Source organism: Palaemon carinicauda, chromosome 4 (assembly GCF_036898095.1).
Source record: "Palaemon carinicauda isolate YSFRI2023 chromosome 4, ASM3689809v2, whole genome shotgun sequence".
In the NCBI taxonomy this organism is placed as follows: domain Eukaryota; kingdom Metazoa; phylum Arthropoda; class Malacostraca; order Decapoda; family Palaemonidae; genus Palaemon; species Palaemon carinicauda.
Window position 1 is genome coordinate 102061573 of NC_090728.1, and position 15140 is coordinate 102076712.

The 15140-nt window shown below is 45.7% G+C and overlaps 1 protein-coding gene across 1 annotated transcript in view; it reads right to left on the reverse strand.

The window, feature by feature from the left end:
• The window catches only part of LOC137640084 (5-oxoprolinase), a 547197-nt gene that overhangs the window by 289580 nt on the left and 242477 nt on the right, over positions 1-15140 (reverse strand). The window contains exon 10 of the mRNA XM_068372538.1: positions 7947-8172. Within this exon, the coding sequence (XP_068228639.1) occupies positions 7947-8172 (226 nt within the window). The remainder of the gene's footprint in view (positions 1-7946; positions 8173-15140) is intronic.

Below are 15140 nucleotides of genomic sequence, written 5' to 3' on the forward strand. Positions count from 1 at the left end.
AAGATAGACCTTGAGGCTCTCTACTGGACATAGAGAGGCATCTTCTTTCAGGGGGCAGATTCTCCAAGGGCCCCATCTTTTGGTGGGTAGTTCGTTTTTGGCGAGAAACGTCGGATCCGGGAAGAGGGTAAGGTCTCCTGAATCTGTAAACAGAATGTGACCCTCGTCCCTTGATAATGCCACTATTTCGCTGACTCGGGCTCCTGAGGCAAGAGCAAAAAGAAAAATAACTTTTTGAGTCAGATCCTTGAGAGGGCACGAATCATTGTCCAAGTTGGAGGCAAAATGGAGCACCTTGTCCAGGGACCAGGAGATCGGTTTTGGTGGGGGTGCTGGGCGTAGACGAGCGCATGCCTTCGGCAGTTTATTGAAGATGTCGCTGGACAGATCAATCTGGAAGGCGTACATTAGTGGTCTAGTCAAGGCCGATTTGCAAGTAGAAATCGTGTTGGCTGCCAAGCCTTGTCCATGAAGGTGAATGAAGAAGGACATGCAAAAATCGATGGTGATTTCCGTAGGATTTTTTGCCTTGACGAATGAGACCCATTTTCTCCAGGATGATTCGTATTGCCGTCGTGTGGATTCGGTCTTGTATTCCTCGAGGAAGTCGAGACTCTTCTTCGATATCCCGAACCTTTTCTTCACGGCTAGGGAGAGAAAATCATGAGATGAAGGTCCCTGACTTTCAATGATGAAGCGAAGACAGTCGACTTCTGTACTTGCTGGGAGAGAACTGGGCCCGGGAGAGGGATCAGCGTGGGTTGTAGCTCCAGGACTACGGGGTACCAGTTGCTCCGAGGCCACTTGGGAGCCACTAGGGCTGCTGTTCCTTTGAAGGTTCTCAGTTTGGAGAGGACTTTCAGCAGAAGGTTGGTGGGAGGGAACAGGTAGATCTTGGACCACCTGTTCCAATCCAGTGACATTCCGGCCACTGCTTCTGCCTTGGGGTCCTCGTACGGGGCCACATATCGAGGAAGTTGATTGTTGTCGCTCGTTGCGAAGAGATCGATCTGAAGTTCTGGGACTTGGTGAGAGATGAAGGAGAATGATCTTGCGTATAGAGACCATTCCGACTCTATCGGGCTTGTCCGAGATAGAGCGTCCGCCGTTACGTTGCGGAATCCTTGTAGGTGAACTGCAGACAGGTGCCATTTCTTCTTCTCTGCCAGATGGAAGATTGTCAGAAGCACCTGATTTATCTGGGGCGATCTTGAGCCTTGGCGATTGAGACATCGAACTACCACCGAGTTGTCTAGGGTTAGACGAATATGGATCGAGGGAGGCGGGGAGAGTTTCTTCAGAGTTAGAAGGACCGCCATGGCCTCCAAGATGTTGATGTGAAACGTCTTGAATAGAGGAGACCATGTTCCTTGAGCCTGATTTTGGTGGGAGTGACCTCCCCAACCCTCCAGCGAAGCGTCCGTGTGGATGTTGAGTGATGGAGGTGGGTGTTGAAGAGGGATGGACCTTTTCAGGGCCTTTGCTTCCGACCACGGCTTTAGGAGCAGCCGAAGTCTGTTTGGGAGCCGTCTCTTGAGGTCTCTTCGAGCGATGGATGCAGAACGTCTCCAGACTCCCGCGTCATCCTTTAGCTGTGCACGTAGCACTTGGTTTGTCACTGAGGCGAACTGTAGAGAGCCTAGAACTCGTTCCTGCTGACGTCTTGAGATCCGTTTGGATTTCAGCAGTCGCTTGACAGACCCTGCTATTTCCTTCCTTTTCTTCTGGGGAATGGAAAGGCGGTGTGACTGAAGGTACCACTGGATTCCTAACCATTGGAACTTCTGAGCTGGAGAGAGGCGAGATTTCTTCGCGTTTATCTTGAATCCCAGGTGTTCTAGGAACTGGGTAACTTTGTTGCAGGATCTTAAACAATCCTCGGGCGATGGAGCCCAGACTAGCCAGTCATCGAGGTAGGCCATCACCTGGACGTCTCGGAGGCGAAGCTGTTGAACGATGGCGTCCGCCAGCTTTGTGAAGATCCGAGGGGCCACGTTGAGGCCGAAGGGCATGGCCCTGAAGGCGTAGCTTTTCCTTTGGAGTCGAAATCCTAGGTAGGAGGAAGCGTGGTGGTTCATTGGAACGTGCCAGTAGGCATCCGCCAGGTCTATGGAGACCGTGTAGGAACCTTGAGGCAGAAGGGTCCTTATCTGTTGAAGAGTCAACATCTTGAACTTGTTGTTCGCTATGAACTTGTTGAGGGGGGATAAGTCTAGAATGACTCTGAGCTTGTCGGAGTCCTTCTTGGGGACGCAAAACAGTCTCCCTTGGAACCTGGTTGACTTTACCCTCCTTATCACCTTCTTGTTCAAGAGATCAAGGACATATTCTTCCAGAAGGGGGGTTGATTGTTGGAAAAATTGCTGGAAGGTTGGGGGTGGTTGAGTCCAACTCCAGCCTAGACCCTTCTTGACGATGCTGTGTGCCCAGGGATCGAAGGTCCACCGATCCTGGAATTGGCGGAGTCTTCCTCCCACCGGAAGCACTTCATTGCTTCTGGTGTCCCGAGGGTTTACTGCCTCGGCCGCTAGCTCCCCTTCCTTCTCTGCCTCTGGAGGGACGGCGAGATGCGTCTCTGCCTGCACCTCTGTTTGAGCCTCTACCTTTGGGACGAAAGGTAGTCGTCTGTTGCTCGAAAGCAGGGGTGAAAACCGGCGACTGTGACAAGACCGGTTGGGTGACCAGCTGAAGGGTCTGCTGTGGCTGAGCTGCCACTTGGGGAGTAGCGGATCCCGGAAACTGCCGTCTCTGTTGACGTTGCTAGGGTTTCTGCTTGGAGGATTTCCTCTTAGGTTGAGGGCCGTCGTCCTGAGAGAATTTCCTCTTCTTCGACATGCCCCACTTGTGGAGAAGGTTCCTGTTCTCCGTGGCGGCCTTGTTGATGATCTCTTTCACAAGGGCAGAGGGAAAGAGGTGCTTACCCCAGATGTTGGAGGATATCAGCCTCCGGGGTTCGTGTCTCACTGTGGCACTGGAGAACACGAATTCACGACAGGCTCTACGAGCCTTCATGAAGCTGTACAGGTCTTTAACTACAGTCGCCAAATGCGTTTTGGCAAGCACCATGTAGTAATCGGGGACTCTAGTGTCACCGGCCATGACGTCGAGCTGTACCTGGAGGGACATGGATGCGGCGAGCCTTTCCTTCGTGTCATGTTCCCGACGAAGGAGATGGTCATTAAGTTTCGGGAGGTCTTCGTTAAACTGACGTCCAGCAACGTCAGGTTCTAGTTTCCCCACCACGAAGGTATGCTGGACATCTTTCCAGTGTCGAACATCGGGGGGAGTAGTCAGGGAGAAGGGTCTGCACTCCTCCAGTGCAGGACAGGGTTTCCCTTCTTCCACTGCCTTGTGTACCGCAGCGAAGGCCTTTTCCATGAAGGGGAGGATCGCATCGTCTGGTGCGACGTAGGTAGGGTGCTTCTTGCTCAACGCCGGAAGCTTTGAGCAGGTAAAACCCCTACTTTTAACATTATTGGCCAGCATAGCCTGGGCCTTCGGGAGATCGAACACGATCACCTCCTTCGGTTCAGTCTCCTCGGATCGAAGTCGGACGTAACAGTCCGGATAAGCCTCAAAACTCGGGAAGAATTCCGCTTCTTCCAGAGCAACCGAGCCGACCTTCTCACTGATGAAGATCTTGCCCGTTATGATTGGCATGTGCTCGGCATACCTCCAGGGGTTGGCGTCCGAGCATGCCGGGAGGTCCTTAACCAAAATCCTTTTCGGCTACTTTGAACTTCTCATGGTCCTGATGTATTCGTGCGTCTCACAGAGTTTCTTGTCCATGAGAGCTTCGAGCATTCGGAACATCTCCTGGGCGCTGGATGGGATGGGGTCCGGGGTAGCGGAGGTAGACGGGAGTGATACATCCGTCAGTGTAGGAGTCAGTGTGGGTGTGGAAGGCGGAGCGACCTCTTGCTCCGACTCGGTGTATTCCACTTGGTCTTCCTCATAGTCCAGTTCTTCGGCCATGAGGTTCCTCTCCGTGTTCTCCGACACTTCCGACATACGTTCCGCGTTGTCGGTATCCAGGCGGCACTCGTGCATGGACTGAGCCATGATTACATCGGGTTCCACCGTTATCTGGACGGTGGGGATCTGATCCTTGGGGACCACAGAGTCTGGGGATGCCTTCGGGAAAAGCAAGGCCCTCAAATCCTCGGAGGCAAGGTATGGTCCAGTGGCGTTCTTCTGGAAGCCACGCACCCACTTGCGTAGCTTCTCTCGAGAAGCGTCCCTAACCTCCGCTGAGGGAGGATTATTGAACGCCTCGACCAGGCGGTCCTGGCAGACCGTACAGTTCTGCGGGTCCCAAAACTTCAGATCGCCTTTCTTGTTGGCGCAAGGGGCGTGAGTCCTACACGCCGTGTGCCCATAGAAGTGTGGGCGCTTCACTCCACAGAAGCCGTGGTCGCACTTCACGTACTCCTCTTGTAAGAGAAAGAGAACATGAGTATGGGGGAGTCATAAGAATGACTTATATTCTAAAGTTAAATATTAAAGGATTAATCTTTAACTTAATTTTAAGTGATATAAACATTGTGATGTTTTTGAGAGTGGGCGGAAATGAAGGAGATAGACACATACTCCGTGTAACCCGCCCGGCTGGTTACCGTAACCTTATCCATAGGCAATTTGTTTGTGACCAAGGGCACAGGGCAGAATTCTTCATAGATTGCCAGGGAGGCAGGGGGAATTCTAGTAGGAATTGCCAAGGATATAAAACTGGGACTGAGGCCACTCAGACCATAGAATTGGGAAAGTAGACGATCCCATAGGGTAACGGTTTCCGGCAACCAGCTGTGCTAAGATACACACAGCATGCTGGAAATTTGTGATATGCAAGAAGACAGCATGGTTAATAATAGAACGGTAAGACAATACCTATCTATTTATGTAGTCAAACCATCTGGTTGCAATGTAAGGCTATCAGCATGAGTTGATAGCTAGGAGAAGGGGTGCAAGTCGCTTTGACGCCTCCGGAAGGCTCCGGCAGACCGATGGCACGCCGGAGGCCGCTCCAGCAGAGTTTCTGGCATTAGGGAAGACAAATATAGAAGTCAGGGGTAATGCCAGGATGGCGGCCTCCGGCACAACGGCAGCACGCCGGCGGGAAGCGGCGGCTCCGGAAGCCGAAGGTTGCCGGCTTGGTGACAGGGACAAGGATGGGCTATAGCAGAACCGGACTGCCGGCAGTGGATGCCGGCACTCCGGGGGCCGGACCGATGGACGGACGACCGAAGCTATGAGGTATGAGGGAAGGCCATCGGCTGTACGCCGACGGGAGGCGGCAGTCCCCCGGCACACGGAGGACTGACGGCCCAGGGGGCAAGGAATGTGTCACCAAGGGTGGGAGGTGGGTATCACTGACAAGGGAGGCGGCAAGGGACCGGCACCAGGACAGAGAAAGAGACAGAAGGAGGGATGTAGGGGTACGGACAAGGACCCCAAGACATCCCACCTGAATGGGTGTACCCATGATAGAGGCTAGCCCTATCATCCAGTGGCAGGGGCCGCAGGCGGCCGGGAGCCAGGGTAGCCCAAGGGAGGGCTAGGGAACACCCAAGAGGGGGAGAACCCCTGCGGACAAAACGCATCCAGTGGCTAACCCCATAGGACACTATGAAGGGTATATGTACCAGAGCGGACTGCACACAGGGACTCAAGGTAGCCCTATCACTCCACCCTAAGGAGGAGTTGTAGGACAGGGGACAGATGGGTATAGACTAACCTAAGTATAGGCTAGGCCATACAAGAGATAGGTGGGGAGGGGAGAAGAAGAAGGGTCTTCTATAGGGGAGGCTCTGTACCAAAGCGGCCACCAAGGAAGGGAGGACGCTCCCTAGCCTAAGGTTAAGCAGCCTGTCTGAGAACGGTGCATGGGTACCGTTTCAGCAAGGCACAGAACTAACTCCCCCCAAGCCTAACCTAGAGCAGGGATGTTACACCCCGAACTAGGAAGGATGGAAGACGTATCGCATTGCAGGGAAGGTCAGGTAGCCTTGCCTCAGCAATAGAGGAAGGGCAGACCGTTCCTCATTCTCGGACGCAGCCCTAAGGGGGGATCATTCCCTTAGGGAGGACAGAGAAGCGATAAGTACTCTGGTATGAGCTTGATCCCCTTACGTGGTAGGGGGAGCAAGGCTACGCAGAGGGAATGCCCTAAGGCAGGGGTGAAGGGAGCATATAGGGGGCCTACAATTAGGTTAGGTTAGAGAGGCACACTATCAAACCTATCCCCTATATGGTCCCTGAAGGCGAAAACACTTGCATCACAGTAAACAGTATCATAAAATAATGCCACTATCTTCATAACTAAACCTAGGATCACTGAAATATATCATGCATGAACACTGATGATAGGCACTCTGGCCTAGGGGCTAGACTAGCGAACTGGTATGGGGTCAGTCGATGACCAATAAAAGAGCGTCAAAACACGATATATAAAGTTCCTAGCTATGAAGACTAAATAACTAATAGTATCGATTAGTTAATAAGGCCGGAAAACGCTGTTGAGGCTAGCTAAATAAGGCATGCAAAACAACAGCGACGCCATAAAATGGCGGGTCCGGTAGTAGCACAGCTCTGCCACAAAACATAAAATATCTCGAAAAGTAAAAGTTACTTTACGGTCAGAGCTTATTTAAACAATACTGGAACCTTGTACTCAACTTTCCAGAAGAAGGCGAGGCCGAGGGTAGAGACATGGCTAAGATGCAAGTCGATAAGATACGCACAGGGAAAAATCCGTCTAGTAAGGCAAGCTACTAAGCGAAGGATGGGGACGGACGTGACGTCATTTAGCAATGGCGCCCGTTTGTTTACGTCTCGAGTACCAAAAGTAGCCACGGACGAGATTAGCTGTGGAACGGCTCCCCAGCTATTCTCCGCCCCTACACATCGAAGTGTTAACTCTATGTGGGGTGCAGATAGCTATGTGGCGCGTTAATACATGCGTCACCTGTTGATATACGATATCTTAAAGGGAAACCTTTAGGATACTCGCTCCAGAAGTTAGAATTCTGTGATAACCTGTGGTTAAATTCTCTGGGAATATCTAGTAGTGATATACCCAAGGAAGCTACCAAAAAGGAACCTTCCATCAGGACGCCATGGCTTGAGCCCAAAAAATACATAATCATCAAAGATCATGTAATAATGCAAACAAATATTTTTTGAGTGGTTGGTCACAAAAAAAGGGGAGGGAAATAGGACAATTAAATGCATTACAATTTAATTAACTTTTAGGAGCACCTAACTTCATAAGTATAAATAGCTATAGGAAATCTTAATATGCTTGTCACATACATAGGCTAGTATATACAGTATAGGCTACACCAGTTAGAGGTTGGGCAAGTAACTAAACTAAATCTAATAAAATCAACTATCAATTATTGTCTGTAAACTATTAAGAAAATAAGAAAAGCAAATATAAAAAAAAATAAAATTTACATTCATATGCAAAATTTCTTGTTACAATCATAACCTAGTTAGCCAATGGTAGCAGGATCAGCTGATCTAAAACAGTGGATGGTAAGGAGTTTAAGGTCATTCGCAAAATTTCTAGGCTATAGCATCTCATACACATCTTAAGGACTTACTGTATAACACAGTTCTAGGGGCTTTATAAGATAAATTGGGTCAAGTATACGTGGTGGCATTGTGATGAAAGAAAATTCTTCTACAGTCTTGTTCATAAGATTCTGAAAAGTTTTTCAAAATGTTTTTGACCAATGGGACAAACAATGGATGCAATTTAAAAAATATTTGTCATGTAATTGCCATTCATTTCCTGAATGTGAAAACTTGTATTCCTCTATACTTAGAGAAAAAATGACGCGGAATGAGAATTTATTCTTCTAAAGCAAGTAAACTTGATATGGGCAAGCCATGAAAGTCTAATCTCTACACTGTAATCATAATAGGTTTTCTTTTATTCTTACCTAGTTATAAAAGCCTCCTTGAAGTTACCGTAGCTAAAAGCCCACAAAGGATCATCACCGTTACTTTTCATTGGGTTACACATGAGAGCACAATCAGTTCCCTGGTAGCGAAGATGTAGGTATGGTTCACATATAATGCTTGAGCTTGAAAATCCTTGTTCCATTAAAGCATTCTTACACTTTTTCTCCAAATACTGAAGTCGTGATTCTATGTATTCAAAGTTACCTGTAATAATATTGTTGAAATAAGGTTAAAAAGGGGTTATTGGATATAAATGTAAAAGAGAAATGTATATATATATACATATATATATATATATATATATATATATATATATATATATATATATATATATATATACCAAGGCACTTATCCCAATTTTTGAGGTAGCCAGCATAATAAAAAAGAACAAATGGGGGACTTTTCTTCACTACGTTCCTCCCAGCCTGACGAGGGATTCAAAAAAGTTTAGTTGGTACTGCTAGGGTGCCAAAGCCCACCCTTCTCTGTTATCCACCACAAATGAAGCTTCATATGCTGAATCCCTATCTGCTACTACACCACCAGTCACCAATAAATATACTGCACATATACAGTATATATATATATATATATATATATATATATATATATATATATATATATATATATATATACACACACACACACACCGTACTTTTAAATATAGAAATAAAGTACTAACTTTGGGGTTCTTTGACATAAAAAAAATGGTAGTATTGTATAGTAAAATCCAAAGCAATTGCAAATTTCTATTGTATCATATGGGATTTTTTTCTTTATAATTGATTATTGTTATTAACAAATACCCCTGATAAGTTGAGAGGTTGCCTTACTTATGTCTTTATTCTAAAGAAATGTTTCCAATTATATACAGTAATGAGTTAAAATTTTGGCACGGGATTGGTGGCATATACAGCTTGAAAGAAACGATTCCAATGATATAATATGACATTAACCATATGGCAAGGATATGGCAGATTATGCAGCGTGTACACACTAAGTAAAACTAGAAGGGCCTCTAACTTTTCTGAATTGATGCAAAATTCCACCTGTAGTATATCTACTAACAATATGACTATCTGGACCACCATCGCAAATGCCGAAAATCTGCAAAATATTGATGTGTTGACTGGGTAATAATCACCCGTCCGTACCCCGTCACTGCTGTTTACTCACTGCACAAAGCACTTAAAAAACAGCAGTGAGTTTATAAAAAGCAGCAAAAAGATTTACAGTATCGTTCTTTAGCAAAATTTCATTTGTCATTTTTAATTCTATTTTAGGATGGTGACTTGATCACACTGCATAAAAAACACTGCATATGTTTTCATTTACTGCATAGAACTGTATAAACTCCTAATTTTACACATTTTACTTCGAAAACTTCTAAAATATCTATAACACTTGTGAAACTACAATACTACGATACACTGCACTTTTAAATTTCATTTGACTATCTTTACAGTCCCAAATCCTTATAATTTAGCTATATTTTTTAATATTTATATTAATATATATATATATATATATATATATATATATATATATATATATATATATATATATATATTATATATATATACAGTATATATTAACATAAATATTAAAAAAAATAGTTAAATTATAAGGATTTGGGATTGTAAAGATAGTCAAATGAAATTTAAAAGTACAATGTATTATAGTATGGTAGTATATATATAGAACTTGGTTGTGCTTAAATCTTATTTTCATATAATTTCTCTCTAGGTAATAGGTTGGCCAGGGCACCAGCCACCTGTTGAGATACTACTGCTAAAGAGTTATATATTGGATCCTTTAACTGGCCAGACAGTACTACATTGGATCCCTCTCTCTCTGGTTATGGCTCATTTTGTCTTTGCCTACACTGAATAGTCTGGCTTATTCTTTCCATATTCTCCTCTATTGTAACGTGCCGAGAGAAGGTGGTGCCCTAAGAACGACCCTTCATTGGCGCCAAAGGTACACTTGTCGTACCGGACTACAAGACCGTTTTGTTGCAGGTGGTCGAGCACGATGCGCAGGTGACGGAGGTGTTCCTCTTTTGAGGAGAACACAAGTATGTCATCCACCTAACATACACAGAAAGGGAGGTCCCCTAAGATGCTATCCATGAGACGTTGAAACGTGACCTCGGCATTACGAGGGCCAAAACAGGAGTAATTGAAGGTGTACTGTATGTACCAAACGGAGTGGTGATGGCGGTCTTGGGGATGTCTTCTGGGTTCGTAGGCACCTGATAATACCCCTTCAGGACATCGAGCGTAGAGAAAACCTTCGCTTTGTGCATGTAGGAGGTCACGTCGGCGATGTTTGGGAGGGGGTAGTGATCCGGTTCTGTTTGCATGTTCAGGCGCCTGTAATCCCCGCACGTACGGAGGGAGCCGTCTTTCTTCAGAACGATGTGTAAGGGTGACGACCATGGGCTGGAGGCCTTTTGGCAAATTCCCATTTCCTCCATTTCAGCAAACGTCTGTTTGGCGGCTGCCAATCGTTCCGGTGCCAGACGTCTGAATTTTGCGAAGACTGGGGGTCCTGTCATCTTGATATGGTGATAAATACCGTGCTTGGCAGGGGCCGTGGGCATTTGGCGAAGTTCTGGACGGAAAACTGCCGGGTATGACGTGCGGAGGTGGGCGTAGGCATCCGTGGGTGAGCTGATGTGGAGAGCGAGGTTGGAGGGGGCAGGTTGAAGAGGTGTCGACAAGTACGAGTCTGCGTTGACCAATCGTCGGTGGGCGACATCGACCAGAATGTGGAAATGAGAGAGGAAATCCGCACCGAGGATTGGCAATGTGACGTCAGCAACGAGAAACTTACAATTAAATTTATCGTTTCCGAAAGAAAATGTGAGGTTCTCGTAACCGTAGGTGGGTATCGCAGATCCGTTGGCAGTTACCAAGCGGACGTCGGCAGACGTAGACAGACTACGTCGTGTCCTGAAGAGTTCCCTTGGCAAAAGAGAACGACAAGCACCTGTGTCTACCAAAAATGGCACGCCCGTTCCTGCATCATGTAAAAAGAAAAGATTAGAAACAAGGGAGGCCACCGCCACGAGCGATAGCTTACTTACACGTTATATAGCCACTGACAATCCTTGGCACATTTCTTTGCGGTTGCCCCAAATCTGAAGTGGTAGTAGCAAAACTGCGGCGGATGGGAGGTAGTAAGTGGCTGTAGAAGTCGTTGGTTGGGGCGCGAGCGAGTGGTGGGTGGTGGGTGGCTTTGTTGCCGCTTCGGCACATCACGGGGTAGGCGTGTATGTCCTACGGCATTCACGTCAGCTTCGGTTGACGTTGAATAGGTGTCCTCTTCGTTAAGGGTGGAGGCGATGATGGAGGTCTTGAGGTGGCTGTCCATAAGGGCGTCGGCTTTGGTCATCATGTCCTTTATGGGTAAACTATCAACATCGGGTATGACAGCGCGTACAGGTTCGGGTAAATTGCGTATCCAAAGGGCACGAAGTAGGTTCACCTCACGAGGAGAGCCGTCTGCGACAGGTTGCAGGCGAGCGATACTGGTCATTTCCCAGAGGGCGAGCGAAGCCCTTTGGTCACCCAACGGTTATTGAGAGCTGAAAAAGCTTTCCTATACGGGCGGCTGGCGACGGCGAGTACTGCTGCAGAAGGTATGTTTTGAGGGCGTCATATGCTATTGGGGTGTCTCCTTGTTCACAAAGCCAGTCGGATATTTCCGGGAAGGTGTCCTCAGGTATCGCCGTGAGAACATAATCTGCTTTGGTGGTTGAGCGAGTCACGTCCTTGATGTGAAACTGGACTTCTGCGCGCTGAAACCAAGCAAACGCCTCTTTGCTGGCGAATGATGAAAGTTTCAATGGGGCAGCCGCAGCGCCAACTTCCGTAGAGTCCGCCATAGTACCAACGATGGAATGGCGAGGGGGGGTGGAAGGCGGGAGGAGCGAGTCGACTTCCGGGGTCACCAATGTAACTTGCCGAGAGAAGGTTGTGACTCAAAGACAGGATGAAAGCAACTGAGTGAGTTTATTATAGAACACTCTCCTTTATATACAAAAGCTCAAGGCAACAAGAAATTTCCTGTTCAAAATCGACACCGTTACCGATGAGAAAAACAGACATGTTATTTCAGGCTCTTTTTAGTGCGAGGGAAGAGCGAAGATACAAGCATAATATATACACAAAATGAACTATGTACGATCGTGTGACACACGGTTGGTACACTATCCTCACACAGCTGACAACACTAAGATTACCAAACAATTCTTCTTCGCTCCAGGAATTAACTTCTGTGCTGTAATTGTACAGTAGCTACTTTCCTCTTCGTAAGGGTAGAAGAGACTCCTTAGCTGTGGTAAGCAGCTCTTCTACTGTAGGAGAAGGACACTGCAAATTCAAATCACTGTTCTCTGGTCTTGGGTAGAGCCGCAGCCTTTGTACCATGGCCTTACCCTGTCTTGGATTAGATTTCTCTTACTTGGGATTACACTCAGGCCCGCTGTTCTGTCTTGTTTCTCTTCTTCTTGTTTTTTAAGTTTTTATAGTTTATATTTGAAGGATCTAATTTGATGTTCTTACTGTTCTTGAAATATTTTATTTTCATTGCTTATTCTTCTCTTGGAGTTTATTTATTTCATTGTTTCCTTTCCTCACTGGGATATTTCCTTGTTTCCTTTCCTCACCGGGAAATTTTCCCCTGCTAGAGCCCTTAGGATTATAGCATATTGCTTTTCCAACTAGGGTTATAGTCTAACTTGTAATAATAATAATAATAATAATAATAATAATAATAATAATAATAATAATAATAATAATAATACATACTGTACTTACATACATACATACATATACCAAGGCACTTCCCCCAATTTTGGGGGTAGCCGACATCAAACAAATGAAACTAAAAAGGGGACCTCTCCTCTCTATGTTCCTCCCAGCCTGACAAGGGACTCTACCAAGTTCGGCTGGTACTGCTAGGGTGTCACCGCCCACCCTCCCCCGTTATCCACCACAGATGAAGCTTCATAATAATAATAATAATAATAATAATAATAATAATAATAATAATAATAATAATAATAATAATAATAATAATAATAGCAAATGCAGCAGTAGGGAGACTTTAGTCTGATTGCTCACAGCAAACCAACCTAGTATGGATGGTCCTGCCTAGTAGAGCTTTACTGATCAAGGCGATACACAAATCCTTTCAACACGTTAAGGTATCCCCATTAAGAGAGGGATTCCTCTCTAACCTCTCATTATATTGAATTTTAATGTACGGTATTATCCTTTTAATTAACTGCCTTTCATTGTTTTTATATAATAATTTTACCTTACATTCAATCTAATATGATTTAATTTGGCCTTGCCACTGTAGTTTAAATATCCAGCAAGGAAATACTGTATGTGACTTTTGTATACATGCTATTTAACTGTACACAGTCTTACAGTCAGCCATGCTGTACGCGATTTCACTTATGTGTGACACAGAGATTTGCAATACCTATTAAATAAGAAATCAAATATTCGAGATAAAAAAAATCTCACAGCGCAATAATTTCAAATAGCCCATGCTCCTTTGTACTGGGCTTGCTTCACGCCACTTCCCTCTCCCTGCACCGTCATCCAAGGCACCAGAGGAAGCAGCAGGGCCTACCGGAACTGCGTTACAATCGCTCGCTATTCATTCCTATTTCTAGCAAGCTCTCTTGCCTCTCTCACATCTATCCTCCTATCACCCAGAGCTTTCTTCACTCCATCCATCCACCCAAACTTTGGCCTTCCTCTTGTACTTCTCCCATCATCTCTTGCATTCATCACCTTCTTTAGCAGACAGCCATTTTCCATTCTCTCAACATGGCCAAGCCACCTCAACACATTCAAATCCACTCTAGCTGCTGACTCATTTCTTACACCCATTCTCACTCTCACTACTTCGTTCCTCACCCTATCTTCTCGAGATACACCAGCCATACTCCTTAGACACTTCATCTCAAACACATTCAATTTCTGTCTCTCCGTCACTTTCATTCCCCACAACTCCGATCCATACATCACAGTTGGTACAATCACTTTCTCATACAGAACTCTCTTTACATTCATGCCCAACCCTCTATTTTTTTACTACTCCCTTAACTGCCCCCAATACTTTGCAACCTTCATTCACTCTCTGACATACATCTGCTTCCACTCCACCATTTGCTGCAACAACAGACCCCAAGTACTTAAACTGATCCACTTCCTCAAGTAACTCTCCATTCAACATGACATTCAACTTTGCACCACCTTCCCTTCTCGTACATCTCATAACCTTACTCTTACCCACATTAACTCTCAACTTCCTTCTCTCACACACCCTTCCAAATTCTGTCACTAATCGGCCAAGCTTCTCTTCCGCGTCTGCAACCAGTACAGTATCATCCGCAAACAACAACTGATGTACCTCCCATTCATAGTCATTCTCGTCTACCAGTTTTAATCCTCGTCCAAGCACTCGAGCATTCACCTCTCTCACCACTCCAACAACATACAAGTTAAACAACCACGGCGACATCACACATCCCTGTCTCAGCCCCACTCTCACCAGAAACCAATCACTCACTTCATTTCCTATCCTAACATATGCTTTAGTACCTTTGTAGAAACTTTTCACTGCTTGCAACAACCTTCCACCAACTCCATATAACCTCATCACATTCCACATTGCTTCCATATCAACTCTATCATAAACTTTCTCCAGATCCATAAACGCAACATACACCTCCTTACCTTTTGCTAAATATTTCTCGCATATCTTCCTAACTGTAAAAATCTGATTCATACATCCCCTACCTCTTCTAAAACCACCCTGTACTTCTAAGATTGCATTCTCTGTTTTATCCTTAATCCTATTAATCAGTACTCTACCATACACTTTTCCAACTACACTCAACAAACTAATACCCCTTGAATTACAACACTCATGCACATCTCCCTTACCCTTATATAGTGGTACAATACATGCACAAACCCAATCTATTGGTACCATTGACAACAGAAAACACATATTAAACAATCTCACCAACCATTCAAGTACAGTTACACCCCCTTCCATCAACATCTCAGCTCTCACACCATCCACACCAGATGCTTCTCCTACTCTCGTTTCATCTAGTGCTCTCCTCACTTCCTCTCTTG